This window comes from Bos grunniens, chromosome 21 (assembly GCF_055505025.1).
Source record: "Bos grunniens cultivar Pamir isolate PY7600 chromosome 21, Bosgru_T2T1.0, whole genome shotgun sequence".
Lineage (NCBI taxonomy): Eukaryota > Metazoa > Chordata > Mammalia > Artiodactyla > Bovidae > Bos > Bos grunniens.
Window position 1 is genome coordinate 35,757,452 of NC_141185.1, and position 20,856 is coordinate 35,778,307.

The following is a 20,856-nucleotide window of genomic DNA, read 5'->3' on the forward strand; positions in this document are numbered from 1 at the left end:
TACTTTTCCTTGTTGAATTATTTGACATACCTCAATATTCAAGTGAAATTAGCCTGTAATATTCCTTCCCCATATTGTCTTTATTGGGTTTGGCATTGAGGCTTTGCTAGTCTCATAAAGGAGATAGGCAGCATCTCCTCTCCAGAAGATATGGTGTAGTGTTCTTTGAATATTTTGTTGAGATGCTCAGTGAAGCTTTATGAGCATGGGGCTGTCCTTGATAGAATGTTTTTGAAAACAGAATCAATTTATTTAATGTTTAAAGGAAAATTAAAACTTCTTGGGTATATTTCACTAAGTTATATTTTTTAGGGATTTGTCAAATTTATGTAAATTTTCAAAATTATTGGCTTCCCAATGACATATAAGATAACATAGATATGACATACACACACACACACACATCTCCCACATACAAACCCTTTCTCAGTTAATGCAAGTATCTTCTCTAACCCTGTGGCTTTACTTTTCACTGTCTTAATATTTTGGATAATCAGAATTTCACTTTTATTCATACCATGCTGTGCTTAGTCACTCAGTCGTGCCCAACTCTTTATGACCCCATAGACTGTAGCCCACCAGACTCCTCTGTCCATAGGGATTCTCCAGGCAAGAATACTGGAGTGGGTTGCCATACCCTTCTCCAGGGGATCTTCCTAACCCAGGGATTGAACTAAGGTCTCCCACATTGTAGGTGGATTCTTTACCATCTGAGCCACCAGGGAAGCCCATGAATACTGGAGTGGGTAGCCTATCCCTTCTCCAGGGGATGTTCCTGACCCAGGTATCAAACCAGGGTCTCCTGCATTGCAGGGGGGTTGTTTACCAGCTGAGCTATCAGGGGAGCCCCACCTCTATTCATATATACCCAATAAATTTTTATGTGGATCAATTTATCCATTTTTACCTTGTAATTATTATTGGTTAGCACTTTTTATATCTAAAAATTTTTCCCTTTAAGTTTATAAAGAAATTCTTCTTTTAAAAGTTTTTTCCTTTATTTTAAATAATCAAGTTTTATCTTTATTCATACTCAATAAATTTTACTATAAATTATTTTTGCCATTATTAATCATTTTAAACTCATTTTTTGTCTCCATTCTTTTAAAATTTTGACTTTTTATTTATAGTGTATGTTTGAACAGTGCAGGGGTTAAGGGCAGCAACCCTCCACCCAGTGGAACATCCAGGTAAAACTTATAGTTGGCCCTCCCATTCTGCGGTTTCACATTCACTTATATAATCAACCATGGATAATGTAGTATGGTAGCATTTACAACTGAAAAAAAAACTTGTATAGAATGAAAAATGAGATGGTGGAGTAGAAGGACTTGAGAATACCTCTGCTAATGAAAACACCAAAATCACAACTAACTTGCTGGACAATCATTTATGAAAAAAGACTTTGACAGACTAGAAAAGATATTCTACTCACACAGACAAAGAAGAAGCTACAATGAGATGTCAAGAGGGGCTCTTTCACAATAAAATCAAACCCCATACCACCAAGTGAGCAACCGACAAACCGGAAAATAATTATTTCTCAGAAATTCTCTCACAAGGGTGAGACTCCCTAGCCCCACGTCAGGCTTCCCAGCCTGGAGATGTGGCACTGGGGGAAAGACCCCCAAGAGCATTTGCTTTTGAAGGCCAGCAGGCCTTGAATGCAGGAGCTCTACAGGACTGGGGAAAATGGAGACTCCATTCTTGGTGGGCATATTCAAGGCTTCATGTGCACTGGGACCCAGACCAAAGCAGTGACTCCATAAAAGCCTGGGCCAGACCTACCTGGGGGACCTGGAGGGTACACCAGGAAGGTGGGATACCCTGTCCTGGGAAGGTGTGGCTCACTGTGAGGGCAAGGACAGTGGTGGCAGACACCCCAGGGAATGCTCATCAGTGTGAGACCGCCTGGAGGTTGCCATCTGGGCACCAAGACCTGGCCTTACTCAACAGCCTGCAGGCTCCAGTACTAGAATGCCTGTTTCACAATAAAATCAAATAACCCCATACCCACAAGGTGGGCAACAAATAAACTGGAAAATAATTGGGAAAAGTCCCACTCATCAGCAAATGTGTTGCCTAAAGTCATCCTGAGCCAATAACTGCCTATAAACACATCCCTTGACATGGCCCTCCCAACCAGCAGGACAAAACACAGCCCCACCCACCAATAGCAAGTACTCGTCCTTCCCACCAGGAAGCCTGCACAAGCCCTGAATCAAGTTTACCCACCAGGAGACAGACACCAGAAACAAGAAAAATTACAGTTCTGCAAGGAACTGTAAGTTCTGAGGAACACAGACCACAGACATAGAAAGTTAGATAAAATGAGATTGCAGGAAAATATATTCCAGATGAAGGAACAAGATAAAACCCCAGAAGAACAACCAAGTAAAGTGAATATAGGCAATCAACCTTGAAAAGAATTCAAAGCAACAATGGTAAAGATGATCCACAATCTCAGAAAATGAATGGAGGCACAGACTGAGAGGATACAAGAAATGTGTATTTATTTTTTTGGAGGGACTGGTTCTTTATTTCAAAAAGACATTTATCAATTTTCAGTATCAAAAAGTTACACTATTGGTTTTTTTTTTCTCTTAGTTGGTCCCTAGAGAGACCACACAAAAGGTGAGAACATTTTAAGCCAATTAAGCTGCAGGATGCACACCTAACAGACCTCACTGAAACCTCATCAAAAAAGGGGGATTGGGTAGGGAAAGAAACTTTAAAAGATCAGCACACTGCTAGCCCACAGACTGTAGAGAGCTCTCACAGGCAGAGGGGTGACCAGTGCGCCTCAACCCCAAAGAAGCAAAGTTCCAAAATATAAAAATTTACAAGTTTTGTACATTCGCTTTTCAAGATTTCTCCAGCACTAACCAGTACAAAGCACAATGAGATGGCACTTTTAGAGACAGCAGCTTCAGACCCAGTAAAGGGTGGTGAGATGAGTTTCATATGGCTAAATCAGTGGCAAAACATAATTTTCTTTCCTTTCTTTCAAGGAGGCAGGAGAGCAAATGAGCGGTCACTTCAATATAAGGGGCACATGATCCATCCTGTAAGCAGTTGGGAACAGGGTAGAGCTGCAACAAGGATTTGGTCTCAGAGGTTTCACCATCTTAATTGTTTGGTCACTTCTGATGAAAAAAGAAAAAAAAAAGGTTGTCCAAATTTAAAGCTGAAAACCTGAACAGCACTTTTTTTTTTTTTGGCTAACTCCTCCTGGAATCATCTTTCTGGTTTGGCAGGTACTTTTTACAGAGCAATGAGGTTTCCCCAAATGGAGCCTTTCTCTGGGCTGCTAGGCGCTCAGTAAGGCAGGCCCAAACCTTTTCCCTTTCTCTCTGGAGAAGGCAATATGCATTAAGCTGAAATGTTACCTTCCAAAAGTGAGAAAGGGATTAGACTGCTGCTTCAGAACTATGGAATTATCTGGAATGTTTTTTTACAAATGGTTGTTACATCAACAACAAAAAAGGTAATTACAAAATGTGTACATCACAACATGCTTTTAAAGACACTTTGCCTTGTGCTCACATTCCCTTAAACGTTGTTCCCAGAGGTGCTCAGCCTCTAGCCCAACTGGAATCTCTGGGGAGAGGCAGAAACAGTTTGGCGAAAAGGACACAGGAGTAGGGGGGTGGGAGAGGTGGCGAAAGGAGAAAGCAGCCTTCCAGTGAAAGATCAGCCCTCAGTTCAAAGGTCAGCTTCGGGCAGGCTGGCCCCAGCGAGTCGGGGTGAGAGGGAGGAGCAGCGGCAGGGCGGGGTGCTCTACATCTCATTGAGGTCAAGCAGTCTGGTGCAGCATCCTTTGTGTACAGAGGTGCTCCTCTTTGGTGCGTTTCAGTTTATCTTCCAAATCATCAGCTGTCTTTTCCAGCTTGGCTACTGATCTCTCAGCAAACTCAGCACGGGTCTCTGCCTCCTTGAGTTTATCGGTAAGAATCTTTGTCTCTTCCTCATATTTGTCTTCTTTTTGAGAGTACTTTTCTTCAGCAGCACTCAGACACTTCAGGTTCTGGTCCACCAGTCTGATTTGCTCATCCATCTCTCGGCAATGGGACTCTGCCAGCTCGACTCGCTCCTCTGTGCGCTCCAAGTCTCCCTCAATAATCACCAACTTGCGAGCCACCTCTTCATACTTCCTGTCTGCCTCTTCTGCAATGTGCTTAGCTTCTTTGAGTTGGATTTCCTGGAGTTCCATTTTTTCTTCATCTTTTAAGGCTCAGTTTTCAATAACCTTCATACCTCTGTCGCTCTCATCAGCAGCTTTCTCAGCTTCCTCCAGCTTTTGCAGGGCAGTGGCCAGGCGCTCTTGGGCTCGGTCCAGCTCCTCTTCAACCAGCTGGATCCTAAGGTTCAAGGAGGTCACCTCAGCCTCAGCCTGTTCTCAGGCCCGTCCTTCTCCCTCCACTTCCCGCGGGAGGCGCTCGGCCCTCTCCTCTGCATCACCGGCCTGCTGCTGCAGAACCTGGATCTTGCGCTTCACCGCCTTGATGGTGGTGATCCCGGCCATGGTCCCCACGCAGCTCCTGCTTGCCTTCGGGTTCCTGCCTCCTCCGCTCAGCGTTGCAGCTGCTTCTCCAAGAAATGTTTAATAAAGATCTAGAAGATTTAAAGAACAGAGATGAACAATCCAGTACAATATAATTATTGAACAATACAATACAGTGACTGAAATGAAAAATACACTAGAAGAAATCAATAGAATAAATGAGGCAGGAGAATGAATACATGAACTGAAAGACAGATTGGTGGAAATCACTGTTGCAGAACAGAAGAAAGAAAGAAGGATGAAAAGAAATGAGGACAGCCTGAGAGACCAAAATTCACATTATGAGGAGGAGAGAGAGAGAAAGGACCTAAGAAAATATTTGCAGAGGTAAGAGCTGAAAATTTCCCTAATATGGGAAAAGAAACATTCACTCAGCTACAGGAAGCACAGAGAGTCCCATACAGGGTAAGCCAAAGGAGGAACACAGAGAGACACATATTAATCACATTGACAACAATTAAAGACAAAGAGAAAATATTAAAAGCAACAAGGGAAAAGCAACAAATAACATACAAAGAAACCCCATACCATTATCAGCTAATTTTTCAGTAGAAACTCTGCAGGCCAGAAGGGAATCGCACAGTGTATTTAAAGTGATGAAACGGGAAAACCTGTAACCAAGAATGCTCTACTCAGCAAGGCTCTCATTTAGATTTGGTGGAAAAATCAAAGCTTCACAGACAAGGAAGAGCTGTGAGAAGCCAACGCCACCAAACCATCTTTACAACAAATGCTAAAGGAACTTCTCTAGGTGAAATAAAAGGCCAGAACCAGAAACCAGAAAATTATGAATGGGAAAGCCCACCGGTTAAGACAAACATACAGCAAAGACAGGAAAACATCCACACACAAATATGACGTCCAAACCAGCAATCATGAAAAGAGGAGAGTACACAAATGCAGGATATTGGGAATGCATTTGAAATTAAGAGATCAGCAACTTAAAACAATATTGTGCATCAAAACCTCATGGGAACCAAACCTACAGTAGACACGCACACACAAATCCAAACATGATACTACATAATCATCAAATCACAAGAAGAGAGAACCAAAGAGGGAGGGAAGGAAAAAGATCTACCAAAACAAATCCAAAACAATTAACAAGATGGCAATAACATACATATCAATAATTACCTTAACTCTAAAAGCTTTAAATGCTCCAACAAAGACACAGACTTGCTGAATGGATACAAAAATAAGGCCCATATATGCGTTGTCTACAGAAGACCCACATCAGATACAGGCACATATAAAGACTGAAAGTGAGGGGATAGAAAAAGGTGTTCCATGCAAATGGAGGTCAAAAGAAAGTTGGAGTAGCAAAACTCATATCAAACAAAATAACTTTAAAATAAAGACTGTTACAAGAGACAAAGGACACTGCGTAATGATCAAGAGATCAATCTACAAAGAAAATATAACAATTGTAAATATATATCCACCCAACAGAGGAGGACCTCAATATATGAGGGAAATGCTAATAGCTGTAAAAGGAGACATCTATATTATACTGATAATATTATCTTAAAAACTAAAGGGTTTTTTCCTCTTTTGTTATTTACTATTTCTTAGTCATGATGTCTTGTATCCTTACGTGTTTGCTGAGCTGTTTGTATTTGGCTATATGCTTGTCACTGTACTTGAAAAATAACTTTTTAGGTATAATTCGAATTTTGAAGATAAGTGAATTTCTTCTAGATTTGCCATAGATTCTGCCAGGTACTTTGGAACACAATCCATAAGTACAATAACAGAAGTTCAAGGCTTGAGAGTCCATTAAAAAGTCCAGGTAATTGCAAACTTTCAAGACATTATTTGCAATTACTAACTCAATACCTCTTTTTTGTTAATTTGAGCATGTAGCCTTTTAAGTTCACAGCTTATTGCAGGGACGGTTTGACTAGACCTGTCTGTCTAGACTAGACCTCGTGATCTTTGATTTCTACACCATCATTTTAGGTGCTCTTCAAACAGAAGCTCAAATTCTGTGGATTTAGCAAATTCTCTCAGAGAAATAGAGCTACCTGTCTTGATTCCCATTATTCCTTCTGTTTTAACCTAATAATAACTCTTGCATTGGGAGTTCTTCAAGGCTTTTAAGGTTTCCATACATTTTAAACAAGTGTGTTTGGGGTTGGTTTTGGTGGGAAGATTGGCATGAAATCCTAGTCACTGTTAATGAAATCCCTAAACATCTCTCTACCCAGATTGTTAAGAGCATATATTTTACTTCCCTTTTTGCACATGGACTCTCTGTTCTTTATACTTTCCCCTTAGTTTAAATTAGAGTAACATTTTAAAAACAAAATAAACAGTTAAAAAGCTTACATAACAATAAATTAAAATTACCCAAAGGCACTAAGTAAAGTATCTTTTTGAGATGCATAAGGAAATTTCATGAGGTTGCAATCATTTACAATGTAATAGGGACAGAATGAAGTTCTTTGCAGCTTTGAGAATAAGCGCCAAGCTATGTATATTTGTATATGGGGAGAGGATCCTTAACTTTCATAAGATTTTTCAAGTGGGCTTATCACAATCCATAAAAGGCTGAGAACTCTATTGGTTTTCAATTCTGAAATTTTTGCAAACATTTACTGTATTGTAGGGCTTTCTGTGCCAACACAGAGTCTTCCAAGTATTTTTAAGAGTGTCTAGCAGAAGGAAATGGCAACCCACTCCAGTATTCTTGCCTAGAAAATCCCGTGGACAGAGGAGCCTGGCGGGCTGCTGTCCATAGGGTCGCACAGAGTTGGACATGACTGAAGCAACTTAGCATGCATGCATACATTGGAGAAGGAAATGGCAACCCACTCCAGTATTCTTGCCTGGAGAATCCCAGGGACAGAAGAGCCTGGTGGGCTGCCATCCATTGGGTCGCACAGAGTCAGGCACGACTGAAGTGACTTAGCAGCAGCAGCCCCCTGTGTTACTCTACAGAACTCTGCCATCCCTCTCTCTCAATGCTGAGTGTCCACTTCTTCAGGTGTCACAGGTAGCACAGCAGTGAGCTACCTCCTTAGGTGCCAGCACCCGTGGAGCAGAGACGGGTTTAGGTTGATGGGTCTATCATGGATGAATAGGATCTGAGATGTTTTTCCCCAGGGTCTGATGGCTGTCAACAAAATCAAGTCACTGGGCTTTCTCTGCAGGCAGGGAAGCTTCTGGAACACAAAAACATTCAGCTCAGTAGGAAGCAGAAAAATAGAAGCCGTCCCCAGTGTCGAGATGCACTGAGAGTTTACTGGGGGCTCAAGTGACCCGAGAGAGAAATGGTCAGTGGCAGAGCCTCATTCTTCCCTTTTCTTTCTCTGGCAGTGCCCTCCACCCACCCAGGAACAGAGCTACTCAGTGTGCTGGACAACTCTGGGTGGGGCTCAGGACCAGGGGGTGAAGACATGCAGGTTCCATGCCCTGAGGGAGAAGGAGGAAATAGACAGGTCCCAGCCTTGATGCTTGTGAGGACTTTACTGAATTTGATGGGTTAGGGGTTCTGGGACACCCATCCTCCTCCCCAGTGCCCTGGGTTCCCATTTCTGTGGCCAGCACTGACTCAGCAGCTATGCGAGCTATTGCACTGAAGGCTTCGGTTACTGCCTTCCCCCAGGTCCCTGGCAGTTGGTGGGCAAGCCTCTTGGGCAGCTCTGGGTGATGAAACTGATCACAGCAGCAGGAGAATGGGACTGTGGATGCTCGAGCCCCCACCCCCACCCTCAAACCCCCACCTTCACCTTTGCTTCCTCTCCCAGGGGCTCAAAGTCTGGCAGGAGGAAGCAGGGGCAGCAACTGCTGGGCAGCCTCGCCGGGAAGATGTGGCCGCTCCTGCTCCTCGTGGCCTTTCTCCTGTCCCCCAGGGCTCAGGCAGGTGAGTGACCGTTCCCACCCTCAGGAGCCCAACTCCACCCGATAGACTCTGAAGGCAGACCACCCAGACACTTGCTAGCTCTGTATCACTGGGCAGCTTGCATGAGTCCACAGTTTCCAGCTTCAGATGCTGAGGGCAGGAATTCTATCAGGCCTACCTGGAGAGTCGCTATGAGAGTTTAAGTGATGTGGTGTACATAAAGCTCTCAGAACTACCCTGGCACATCAGATCAGATCAGATCAGTCGCTCAGTCATGTCCGACTCTTTGCGACCCCATGAATCGCAGCACACCAGGCCTCCCTGACAATCACCAACTCCCAGAGTTCACTGAAACTCACATCCATCGAGTCAGCGATGTCATCCAGCCATCTTATCCTCTGTCGTCCCCTTCTCCTCTTGCCCCCAATCCCTCCCAGCATCAAAGTCTTTTCCAAAGAGTCAACTCTTCACGTGAGGTGGCCAAAGTACTGGCTATATAAATGTGCTCTCTGAACTCAGTTGCAGCCCCTGTTTCAGAGCCTAGGAGATCAAGATACAGCGATAGTGGACCCATCAGCCCATCTCTAGATCCTTAAATTCATGAGTTGGACTCACAGAGATCTGGAAAGTTCCCTGAGGAAGAAAGTGCCACAGAACTTCAGGGAGAGGCGGCGCCAGAGGGCTCTGGGTTTGCCATCCCCACAGCAGAGAAACCCTCCTGTGAGGGAGGCCGCAGCTGGCCCCGCCTTCCGAGCAGGTGGGAGGGTGCTGAGGCTGGATGGAGAACCAGCAGCACTTTCTGCAGGATCCTGGAGCCTCCCCCAGTTCTGCACCCTGCAGACCCCATTCTCACCAACTACCAGCTCACCCTGCCCCTGCTCATCTCTCCTGCCCCCCAACTTCCAGTCTTTCTGGAGCCACCAAGCCAATGTCCACACACCCGCCAGTGCAGAGATAATCCTAGTGCTTCCTTCCAGGGCAGATCATCGGAGGCCGAGAGGCCAGGCCCCATTCCCACCCCTACATGGCATATATTCAGACCCTGACACCGGCAGGTCCGACCATTTGTGGGGGGTTCCTGGTACGTGAAGACTTCGTGATGACAGCAGCTCGCTGCTTGGGAAGGTGAGAAATTAAAGAGCTTCTGCTGCTGCTGCTGCTGCTAAGTCACTTCAGTCGTGTCCAACTCTGTGCGACCCCACAGACAGCAGCCCACCAGGCTACCCCGTCCCTGGGATTCTCCAGGCAAGAACACTGGAGTGGGTTGCCGTTTCCTTCTCCAATGAGTGAAAGTGAAAAGTGAAAGGGAAGTCGACTTGCTCAGTTGTGCCTGACTCTTAGCCACCCCATGGATTGCAGCCTACCGGGCTCCTCCATCCATGGGATTTTCCAGGCAAGAGTACTGGAGTGGGGTTCCATTGCCTTCTCCGTAAAGAGCTTCTAGGCACCTGCAAAGCAGATCCAGAAGAGTTCATGAGAGGAGCCATTGAAGGCAGGTTTCTAGCAATGAATAGGTGAAAAAAGACCAAGAGAAGGCCTGTGTGAATGGATAGAAAGGAGGGTCTGATCAGAAAGATTAAGAGGGGAGCCCCACACCATGGGGCTCAAATTGTGAATTCAAGCTCTTTTTCAACTTCTTGTAGGGGAGGCAAAATTTAAGTTCATTGAATTTCCCACCACCCCCCATCTCAAGGGGAGGCCTAAGGCACAGAGTTCAGCCCCAGAGCCCTCCTGTCCCTTGGTTCCCTTGGCTGAGGTCTCGCTACCCTGGGCAGTCACTCGACCTGTATTGGGGACTGCAGTTCCTGAAGCTCAAACCTACCTCTAGGCTCCCTTTCCTTTGCAGCCAAATAAATGTCATCTTGGGGATCCACAGTGTCACCGCTTCTGAATGGACGCAGCAGCGCATCCCTGTTCTCAGACCCATCCCCCACCCCAGATACAATCAGCGGAACAACCAGAACGACATCATGTTACTGCAGGTACCGACCCTTTGGTTCTTCAACTGGGTGGCTCTCTCCCAGCTTGGGGGGCTTCATGTGTCCTGGGACCATGGAGGGGGAATCAGGGCTGACTCCCAGGGTGGTGGTGGGCATGGGATGAGCATACAGTCCCTGAATGCCTGCACACTTCCTGCCAGCTGGCGAACAGAGCCAGACAGAATGAAGCTGTGAGGCTGGTAGCTCTGCCTCAGACAGAGGAAATGCTGAGCCCTGGGACCCAGTGCACCGTGGCCGGCTGGGGCCTCACCAGACTGCACAGGAGAGCAATCACACTCCAGGAGGTGCAGCTGACAATTCAGAGGGATGGAGAGTGTCACAGTCGCTTCGATTTCTACACTGGCCAAAAGCAGATCTGTGTAGGGGACCCAAGAGAGGGGAAGTCCACTTTCCTGGTAAGACAATGTAGGGTGTGCCCAAGACAGGGGGCCCTGGGCACAATGGGCAGTGGGGACAGATTCCATCTCTGTGGTTGCAGCCTGGGATCCACACCAAAGTGACGTGGGGTGGGGAGGGGGGCTTTTCCCCATCCATCTGGTGTCTGGGGGAATAGGAGAAGTACCAGACATGCAGGATGTTCACGTGCAGTGTTTTCCTGGGGCCGGTGAGGTACCTTGACCTGGGTTGGGCTGGAGAAGCAACCACAGTCAGGGCTGAAGCCCAGCGACGGGAAAATTCAGAAGCTTTTCTTCTGCACCCCACCATCCTCCCATCTCACACACAGCCAGCACTGGAAGGAGCTCCCCTCAACCCCCGTCTTCTCTGAGGGTTGGCAGAGGGCAACAGGAGTGGGGAGTCCTGGGAAACTGAGTGTCCCTTCCCTCCTCTGCCTGTAGGGGGACTCCGGTGGCCCCCTCGTGTGCAGCAATGTGGCCCAGGGCGTTGTCTCCTACGGAGACAGGATGGGGACCCCTCCAGCAGTCTTCACCAGAATTTCCAGCTTCCTGCCCTGGATAAGGAGAACAATGAGACGCTTCCAAGAGTGGAGACCAGAGTGACATCCCACGAGACTGACTCTCCTTCTCTGGGGCAGAGCCCAGCTCCAGGGCAGTTCCCAGAGCCTTAATAAATGTCCTAGTCTGGAGTGGAAATGACTGATTTCTAATGTGTTCATTAAACATTATTTGTACACAACAAAGTGTGCCAGGAATGAGAGTGAGCTTTGTCGAGGAAGATGGGGTCTCTTTCCCAGGACAAGTGAATCCCTATTCCTACCGTCCTGGGGTCAGCAGGAGCTTCTTCCCTCCTCCAAGCCACCCATTCCTCCATGTCCCCTCTACCCACAGCCTGGGGAGGGATGGAGGGACCTACCTCTCCCCAGAGTAGGGCTTTCTATTCTCTACCCACTAGACTATTAAAGAGACTCCACACTAGGTATTAAAGTGTACCCCAAAACCACGTGCCATTGGTGTGAGAAGGATGAGTTGGACAGGCAGACCAAAGGGACAACTGAAATTCTAAACAAGGCCCAATTTAGTATATGGTGAACAATTCTCAAACCACTGGGAAACAATAAAGTTTTAATAGGTGTCATTGAAACAAAATAGAATCACTGGGTAAAAAAGATACAGTTGGGTCCATACTTCCTATCATAATCCAGGATAAGACTCAAATGGGATCAAAAATCTAAATGTTTAAAAAATCAAGCCACACAAGAAAGAAAAAAGAAGATTTACTCTCTTAAAAATATCTAACAAACACCCATATCAAAGTTGCACTTTTCACAATGGCCAAGAGATGGGAGCAACCCAAGTGTCTATGGACAGCCAGGGTCTTTCTCCTAAACCCTTTCCCACACCAACCCTCACTGTGCTCTAGACCGGTGTTCTCAGTTTCACTGTGATGAGAATCTCCTGCTGGGTTTGTTACTCTAAAATTAAACAAACCTCCACACAATATGCTGACTAAAATGCCTTTTACCCTGAAGATTAACCCATGACTAATACATCAATATTATATTGAAATAAAGGATTTCTGAAGTAGCATAATTTAAACCCAAGCTTTTAGCACCTTAAGGTAACTGTAGAGAATCAGCTAGGAGGTTCTACATCCATCAAAATGTTAATTACTCCTTGCAGTGTTACGTTTCCCACCTGAATTCTTGCAGTTTCCATAATCTGAAACGGAATGATCCATATGCACATATCAAATCCAACTGGCTCTACACAGATATACCTTAGCAAATTTGTCCATTATGTTTATGGGTTCAGTTCAGTTACCCAGTCATGTCCGACTCTTTGCAACCCCATGAATCGCAGCACACCAGGCCTCCCTGTCCATCACCAGCTCCCAGAGTTTACTCAAACTCCTGTCCATCGAGTCAGTGATGTCATCCAGCCATCTCATCCTCTGTCGTCCCCTTCTCCTCCTGCCCCCAATCCCTCCCAGCATCAGAGTCCTTTCCAATGAGTCAACTCTTCGCATGAGGTGGCCAAAGTATTGGAGTTTTAGCTTTAGCATCAGTCCTTCCAATGAACACCCAGGACTGATCTCCTTTAAAATGGACTGGTTGGATCTCCTTGCAGTCCATGGGACTCTCAAGAGTCTTCTTCAACACCATAGTTCAAAAGCATCAATTCTTCGGCACTCAGCTTTTTACACAGTCCAACTCGCACATCCATACATGACCACTGGAAAAACCATAGCCTTGACTAGATGGACCTTTGTTGGCAAAGTAATGTCTCTGCTTTTTGATATGCTATCTAGGTTGGTCATAACTTTCCTTCCAAGGAGTAAGTGTCTTTTAATTTCATGGCTGCAGTCACCATCTGTAGTGATTTTGGAGCCCCAAAAAATAGTCTGGCACTGTTTCCACTGTTTCCCCATCTATTTGCCATGAAGTGATGGGACCGGATGCCATGATCTTCGTTTTCTGAATGTTGAGCTTTAAGCCAACTTTTTCACTCTCCTCTTTCACTTTCATCAAGAGGCTTTTTGGTTCCTCTTCACTTTCTGCCATAAGGGTGTGCCATTTGCATATCTGAGGTTATTGATATTTCTCCTGGCAATCTTGATACCCATGTTTATGGGTACTTCTTGTCAAAAATTCATTTGCCTAAAGTTCAGTGTATGCCATTTTCCACAAAAACGTTAACATCTTTGACAACATTCAGTCATTTCCTGTAAATTTGATATCACCTACCCATAGGAATTATCTCTTACTTATATGTTCTCAGGGATAACAGTCTCATTATTAAATGTCTGCATTGCCAGATGGAAAGAATACTTGATAGTGGGGGCAGGGGAGAGGAGAGAGCAGTGGAAGGGCCCTGATGAAGCCCTTCCTCTCTGTGACATTTACTTTGAGCCCCAGAGCTGAAGCTCCAATACTTTGGCCATCTGATGCAAAAGGTGACTCACTGGAAAAGACCCTGATGCTGGGAAAGATAGAAGGCTGGAGGAGAAGGGAACAAAAGAGGATGTGATGGTTGGATGGCATCACTGACTCAACGGACATGAGTTTGAGCAAACTTCAGGAGGTGGTGAAGGACAGGGAAGCCTGGAGTGCTACAGTCCATGGGGTCGCAAAGAGCTGGACACAACTGAGCAACTAAACCACCACCACCAGAGCACCACCCAGGTCAGGAATGCCCAGGAAACTCCCAGGACAGACCCATCTCTCCTCCAAACCTCTCCCTGCCAGTCAGCTCTCCAAGGCAGCTGTCTGCCTCCAGCCGCACTGCTGGAAAGATTTCTATAGCCCTCACCATGCCCATGTCCATAGGACAATTCCCTTCATGACCATTTCAGAAGCCAGTTCCACCACTCCTCACAGCTCAGCGCACTTCCTTATTAAGTAAACCTCAGCAGCAGAGCTTCGGCAAGAAAACATTTTGCACACGAAAAACTAGTGCAAAAGACAGTTCCTCTCGCTCTCTTTCTCTGCTTTCAACCTCTGTGCTTTGGAAGACCTACTGACTTGTCTGGAAAGTCACAAAACCATGACAAGCTCTAGGATGGAAACCCCACCAGGAACTTCACTCCTGACCTAATAGCTCAGGCAGACTTCTGGTCCATAGAAACCTGGTGCCTGTGCCCTGGGGCAAAGCATCAGAGTCAGGAGAAGCTAGACACTGGTGATACATCAGAACTAGCAGCATCACAGAAGTGAGGGCTGGTAACCTTGATCATGGTTGTCTGAGTTTGTCTGGGAAAAGTGGGGACCCCAGGAGAAAACCATCTTTCTCCAACTCATCCATCAACCTCGAGTTGGAGACAAGAGGGCAGCCCAGGACCAGTCCCAATAGCTCAAAGAATATGTCTTTCCTGTGGAAATGTTAAAAAAAAAAAAAAAAGAAAAAACTCTTAGTATACAAAATCTGCCCAATACATTATGAATCATTTCAAGATTTTAGGTGGCTTGACCCCCAGAACAACTACAAACTTCACTAGACTGATATCTATCAAGACTACTTTATCACCAGCAATCCACTCCTGGGCACATATACAGACAAAACTCTAATCCAAAAAAATATATGCAATCTATGTTCGTAGCAGCGCTATTCACAATAGCCAAGACATGGAAGCAACCTAAATGTCCATTAACAGATGAATGGATAGAGAAGATGTGGTGCGTATATACAGTGGAGTACCATTCAGCCCTAAAAAGCAATGAAATAGCGCCACTGCAACAACGTAAATGCAACTGGAGATCATCATACTAAGTGAAGTCAGAAAGTAAAAGACAAATACCATATGAAATCACTTATATGTGAAATCTAAAACACGGCACAAACGAACCTGTATTCAAAATAGAAACAGACGCATGGACATAGAGAAGAGGCTTATGGTTGCCCCTGGGAGGGGGTTAGGGGAAGGTTGGAGTTCGCAGATGGAAGCTATTACGTATAGAATGGATAAACAATAAGGTCCTGCTGTGTAGTGCAGATAACTATATTCATAGTTAACCATAATGGAAAAGGATATTTTTAAAAAGAATTATATATGTACATGTGTCACTGAATCATTTTTCTGTATGAAAGACACTAACACAACATTGTAAATCAACTATACTTCATTTTTTTTTAAAAGTTGTTTTTTCAAGTTTCCACTGAATTTTCAGAAGCACAATTTTCACAGGCTACATTATGATTCACTGTTTTGTTGTGCAAAAAATTACGAAACCATTTTCACATCCAGACATTTAACAGGCCTCTCTCCAAACACTTCCCCCCAGTACCCCACACTTGGTTGGCCCTGGCCCAAGAGAATCAAATGGTTCCATTGATTAGCATCAGTTCTTCATGCTCTGGGCCTTTCCTGAGTTACCAAGGCCTAGCATGGTACTAGGGGTTCCCAGAAAGACAAGACTTTTGTGCTCCTTACCTTCTGTCCCAGTGAGCCACAGTTAACATGAAGTTGTCTCATGCCAGGAACCCCCAACACCTGCTCCAGCCTTGTCTGTTGTCATAAAAATCTACAGATACCATGTACGGTGAGGAATGCCATCTGACCTTTCTGCCCCATTTGATCTCCCCTGAAAGAGAAAATTTCCCTGGAGTTCTGTCCTCATAGGAAACAGGACAGGAACTGCCAGGTGGCCTAAAACAATGGGACGTTCAGAGGATGATAGTCCTCAATGGTCTTTAGGGACACAGCTCAATGAGATGGGGCCTCAGGCTCCCCTGGGCAGCACAGCAGGCTTGCAATGTGACCTGTTTCCCTGGTTAGTTCTTATCTCCCCATAGAGAGGAGGGGCTCAGCCTTTGTTCTGGAGCACTTCAAATACATGTGAGGGAGTGGGGATCTGTCTTAGAGATAAACCACCTGGAAGCTACTCTCTCTGACCTACTCTGGCTCTTTCTTTGTTCCTGAGCTTCTCAGACCCCCTGTGTCCTGCTTACTTCCAGATGAGGCTGGTTTCAAAAACCCAAACTTTTGAGCTCATGGCTTCTTTCTCCCCCATTATGAGCCAGGCACATAGTAAATGTCCCACAAATGCTGTTGGATATGTGAATGAACAGTCTCCAAAATTGCTTTGGGTCCTAATATGGTCTGAATTTCAGCACAGATTTATCTTTTTAAGCAATTTAACTTTCAAGCCAAAGAGGACATGTGCAAGGATTAGAAACCAGAGTGAGGTGGGGAAATGGGAGGAGGGGGCCTGGGTGGAAGCCAGCCCCCATGAGGGCCATGGAATCGGTGGTGAGGTGACACCGTGAGGCTCGCCTGGGTTCTAGATACCTGCCCTGGTGGAGCAGAGTGGCTCAGGAGAGCGGGGTCAATGAGAGGGTGACACCTAGGAAACTGAGATGGCGCCTTCATTCTTGTTCTGGACGATAGCTCCTGGGACAACTTAGCTTAGCTTTGGAGAATGGGAAGTTACAACACTCATTCTCAGCTTTCCCTCCCCACCAGGATCTTGTGCCATCCTAATTATAAATAACTTTCCACATGCCAGGGTGTGACCTATGAAAGAGAGAAGACCCACCAGGTCTCCATGGGAGTAGTTCTCTGTAATCTGCACACTCCGTGTCCAGCAGCAGATCTGGAGTCTAGCAAATTTCTGGGAATGGACTGAGGCAAGGAACATCATAGCAATAGTCTCGCAGAGGCACTGGGAAAGTAGTGTCGCTGGAATAAGCCAGGCCTCTGAGGACAGAGGGCCTTCCCTTGTGGCTCGGCTGGTAAAGAATCTGCCTACAATTTGGGAGACCTGGGTTCGATCCCTGGGTTGGGAAGATCCCCTTTAGAAGGGAAAAGCTACCCACTCCAGTATTCTGGCCTGGAGAATTCCATGGACTGTATAGTCCATGGAGTTGCAAAGAGTCGGACATGACTGCATGACTTTCACTGAAGACAGGGACAGTCACTTACCTCCTTCAGCCCCAGGGGTTAGGAGATTGGCCAGTAAGAACAGGAGCAACAGCGTCTTCTCTGAAAAGCTAAGCAGGTCTGAAGAAGCATGCGAGTTCTCCTTCCAGGTTTTTTCAATCCTGAGTTTAAAAGGGCAGTCTCGGGCACCACCAATTTACTCCTGGTTCTATTGATTCCCAAGACGTGAGCTTTCATCAGAAAAGTCTGTGTGGTAAGGGTGTTTCAGGAGCTGCATTCTTAGGCCCTTGATAGCACAACCAAATTCATCTAGAGAAAGTCCTGGATGGACTTTCTGAACAGAGAAAGGAGGTAGGGCGGGGGAGAGGTGGGGGGGCGTGGTTGGTGGCATTAATCAGAAATGGTGCCCCCTTCCTTTAATTTTGATCCTCCAAGACCATAAATCTGACACCACCATGCCTTGAATTTGTCATTAGGTATCAAAAAGCATATAACTATCCAATTATACTCTGTAGAACTTCACTTTTTTTGGGTAGGTGAAGAGGTTTGTCGTTGTTATCTTTATAAACGCAAAATTACCAAGCAGAAGTCTTTCCTAGAACACATTAGGCAAGAGCCTAGCCGTCCATCAGCTTCTTGGTAGTTTCAGGTAACTGCACACTGTTGGGGATGCGGGTGAGGACCAGAGACTGCGGATGAAGTGGAGGTGGGGTGTCAATGAGAGTACCTGGAAGATAAGGTAATGACAGAATAGAAGAGTTTGAGAAGGTGGGTTTGACAGACAAATGCACCTGAATTTATTTTATGGTCCAGTCCCAGGTAGCCCTTATAAAGCCAGTATTGTTCTCAACTTGTTGATATTTCAAAGATTTAAAAGACCCCAATATTAAAGTAGTTGGGAAGCATGCAGGTAGTAATAGCAAGAGGATAAACAAAGCTTTATCATTTATTCTAAATTTTCCGGCTCACTCCTGTCCCTCCTGGCCCAGGTAATGTGGGTTCCAGGAAAGACCATGATGTGGGCAAAGGTTCTGCCCACCAAGGCTCCTTGCTCCTGGTGAGGAACCAGGCATATTTGCTCATGCAGTTGTCTGCACATGGGTATTTAAGCATTGTCAGCCTTAAGGGCAAGTTCCAAGCTATGATTCTACTTAGAATACATGCAATCAGACAAACAGTTTAAATTGCTTTTATTTGTTCTTTTATAATTTAATATAGGTATGAGAAGACTTCTGGAATCTTATCTCAAACTGGACATAATGTTTAAGATATTTTGCATGTATTGGCTCAGGCCTTACCCACAAGGAGGAACATATATCTTCTCATTTTCACTCTCTGCCCCAGACATGACAGTTAAAGGGGATACATGGCTTCTTAGCTTTGATGGTTTACCGCTCCTCCCCACCACCAATTTGCAAACCACAAACATGTTCAGCAATGTTGTAATAATTTATTAAACCACTGTGTTGACACACTGGTCTTTAATGTACCTATAAAATATTATTTATGATGTTTGGGGAAGTATAGAAAATCAAAGAGGATAAACTATAGTTTTAGCCCAAAGCAGGTGTTTATCATTTTAATGCATCTTGTCACATAGAACCATGAGGGTTTTCACAATTTCTGTAGCTGGTTTCCTGAGCATTTGGCAGTGCTATCACATTTTTCTGACAGACAGCTTTCCTCAGCTATTTGGACTCCACCTTGGACTATACTTGCACCCCACACGTGGCTCAAGCCTCCCTTCTCCAGGGCTCCCCGTGGATCCACATAATGTTGATCAGCAATTGTCTCTCTCTCTGTTCTCCTCCCCACCTCCTCCTGTCTCACCTGACCCACATCTAGCTCTGCTGCTTGGACCAAGGGCAGAAGGCACCTGTGTCGAGCTTGGCTATTATTCCAGGAGAGTAACTGGCTGCCCCTGTGAAGTCATCACTAACAAATCTGGAATTGCTTTAGGACTTTTCAGTGAACAGAAGTAAAAAATAAAAATGAATAGGCTATCAGATGTGTGGAACACCTCATGCAACTTATAAGTAGGGAGTCCCAGAAGGAGAAGAGACAAAGAAAGGAGCAGAAAAAAAAAAATTAAAGAGGGAGTTTGAGAGAGAATGGATACATGTATAGGTATGGCTGAGTCACTCTGCTGTGCACCTGAAAAAAATCACATTATTAATTGGCTATACTCCAATATAGGGCTTCCCTGGTGGCTCAGTGGTAAAGAATCCTATCCTTGCCTGCCAATGAAGGAGATGCAGGTTTGATCCCTGGGTTAGGAATATCCCCTGGAGGAGGAAATGCAACCCATTCCAGTATTCTTGCCTTAAAAATGGACAGAGGAGCCTGACAAGCTGGTCCATGGGGTCGCAAAAGAGTCAGACACAATTAAGCATGCCCACGCATGCATACTCCAACAGAAAAAAAAAGTTGAAAATTTTTGAATAAATGATGGTTTAAAATTTCACAATATTGATGAAAAACTGTGAAGTATTAACGTTCAAAACCAAGAAACTCGGTGAACTCCAAGTAGGAGAGAATATCATAGAAGAATGGACAAGATTTCCCCCACTCCTCCTTTCTTTCTATCCTAGAGCTCATCATTTTATTTCCAGCCCAGCCCTCTCTTCAGATAGCACCTCTGGCTCATTCTCTCCTACAGTTTCTCCTTCTGTGTTATGTTCACGCATGAAAAATGCTGGGGTGGAGCTACTTCTGGGGTCTATGACATTATTCAGACACGGGGCCTCTTGTCCTTGATCTAGAAACCAGAGTGCTCTTAAGGGAAAATAACTCCAACAATGCCATCTGTGTGCAGAAGAGGTAGCTGCCCACTTTCTCCAAATAACGTCTTCTACCATTAGAACTCTTTAAGAAGAGTTGCAAGAAATTCTTTCTTTAAATTACTTTTTAAATTGTAGTAAAATATACAGAATAGAAAACTTACCTATTTACCAGTTTTAAGTGTGCAGTTCAGTGGCATTAAGTACATGAACATCATTGTGCAACCTCCACTATTATCCATCTTAAAAAAATTTTCACCTTCCCAAATTGAAACTCTTAACCCATTAAGTAGTAATCCCCCATTACCCCTCCCCCCCAGCCCCTGGGAATCACCATTCTACTTTGTTATCTCATGAATTTGCAAGAGATTCTTATATAAATGCAAGAGCCTTGAGCATGATCACATTGTCAGTCCTGTACCTCATTTATCACTTACACCTTAATAGGGAGCAGGCAAAACCTGTGCAAATAGACTGTAAGAGAAAAGGGATGAAGAGCGAGCTGGGGAGGGAACAAGTCACCACAAACAAGCCTGCCTGACTTCATTCTGCCCCTGACAACCAGGTTGAAGCCAAGGTTCCTCCTACCTGTCCCTGCATGTGTACAGGTAGGCTAGAGAGGCCTCGCTCTGCATACTTTGGGCCATCTTGTAAGCTAAAGAAAGAGGTGAGAAGCAAATGCCCTCGCTCATCTAGGACAACTGAAAGATATCCGAAGCCTGATGAGGGCATCTGTTCTTGTTTTCAAGCGAAGAATAGCCCCAGTTCAAAGTGACTGCCCCTACCTGGGCATTCCTTCTCTAGTCTTTCTACAAACCTCACATATTGAGACGGAGAAGGCAATGGCACCCCATTCCAGTACTCTTGCCTGGAAAACCCCATGGACAGAGG

At 45.2% G+C, this 20,856-nt stretch overlaps 1 protein-coding gene and 1 pseudogene across 2 annotated transcripts; one reads left to right on the plus strand and one right to left on the minus strand.

The window, feature by feature from the left end:
• Positions 1–2,496: 2,496 nt before the first annotated feature.
• Positions 2,497–17,735, minus strand: LOC147349357 (uncharacterized; annotated as a pseudogene). The gene is made up of 3 exons (XR_015150432.1): positions 17,228–17,735; positions 5,093–5,175; positions 2,497–4,614 (listed from the first exon to the last, which is right to left on the minus strand). The product of XR_015150432.1 is annotated as an uncharacterized LOC147349357 (transcript).
• LOC147349358 (cathepsin G-like) lies at positions 8,301–11,536 on the plus strand. Its single transcript, XM_086365253.1, has 5 exons — positions 8,301–8,432; positions 9,389–9,536; positions 10,258–10,393; positions 10,552–10,806; positions 11,248–11,536. The coding sequence occupies exons 1-5, from the start codon at positions 8,378–8,380 to the stop codon at positions 11,407–11,409; spliced, it is 756 nt and encodes a 251-aa protein (XP_086221379.1). The 5' UTR covers positions 8,301–8,377; the 3' UTR covers positions 11,410–11,536.
• Positions 17,736–20,856: the final 3,121 nt, after the last annotated feature.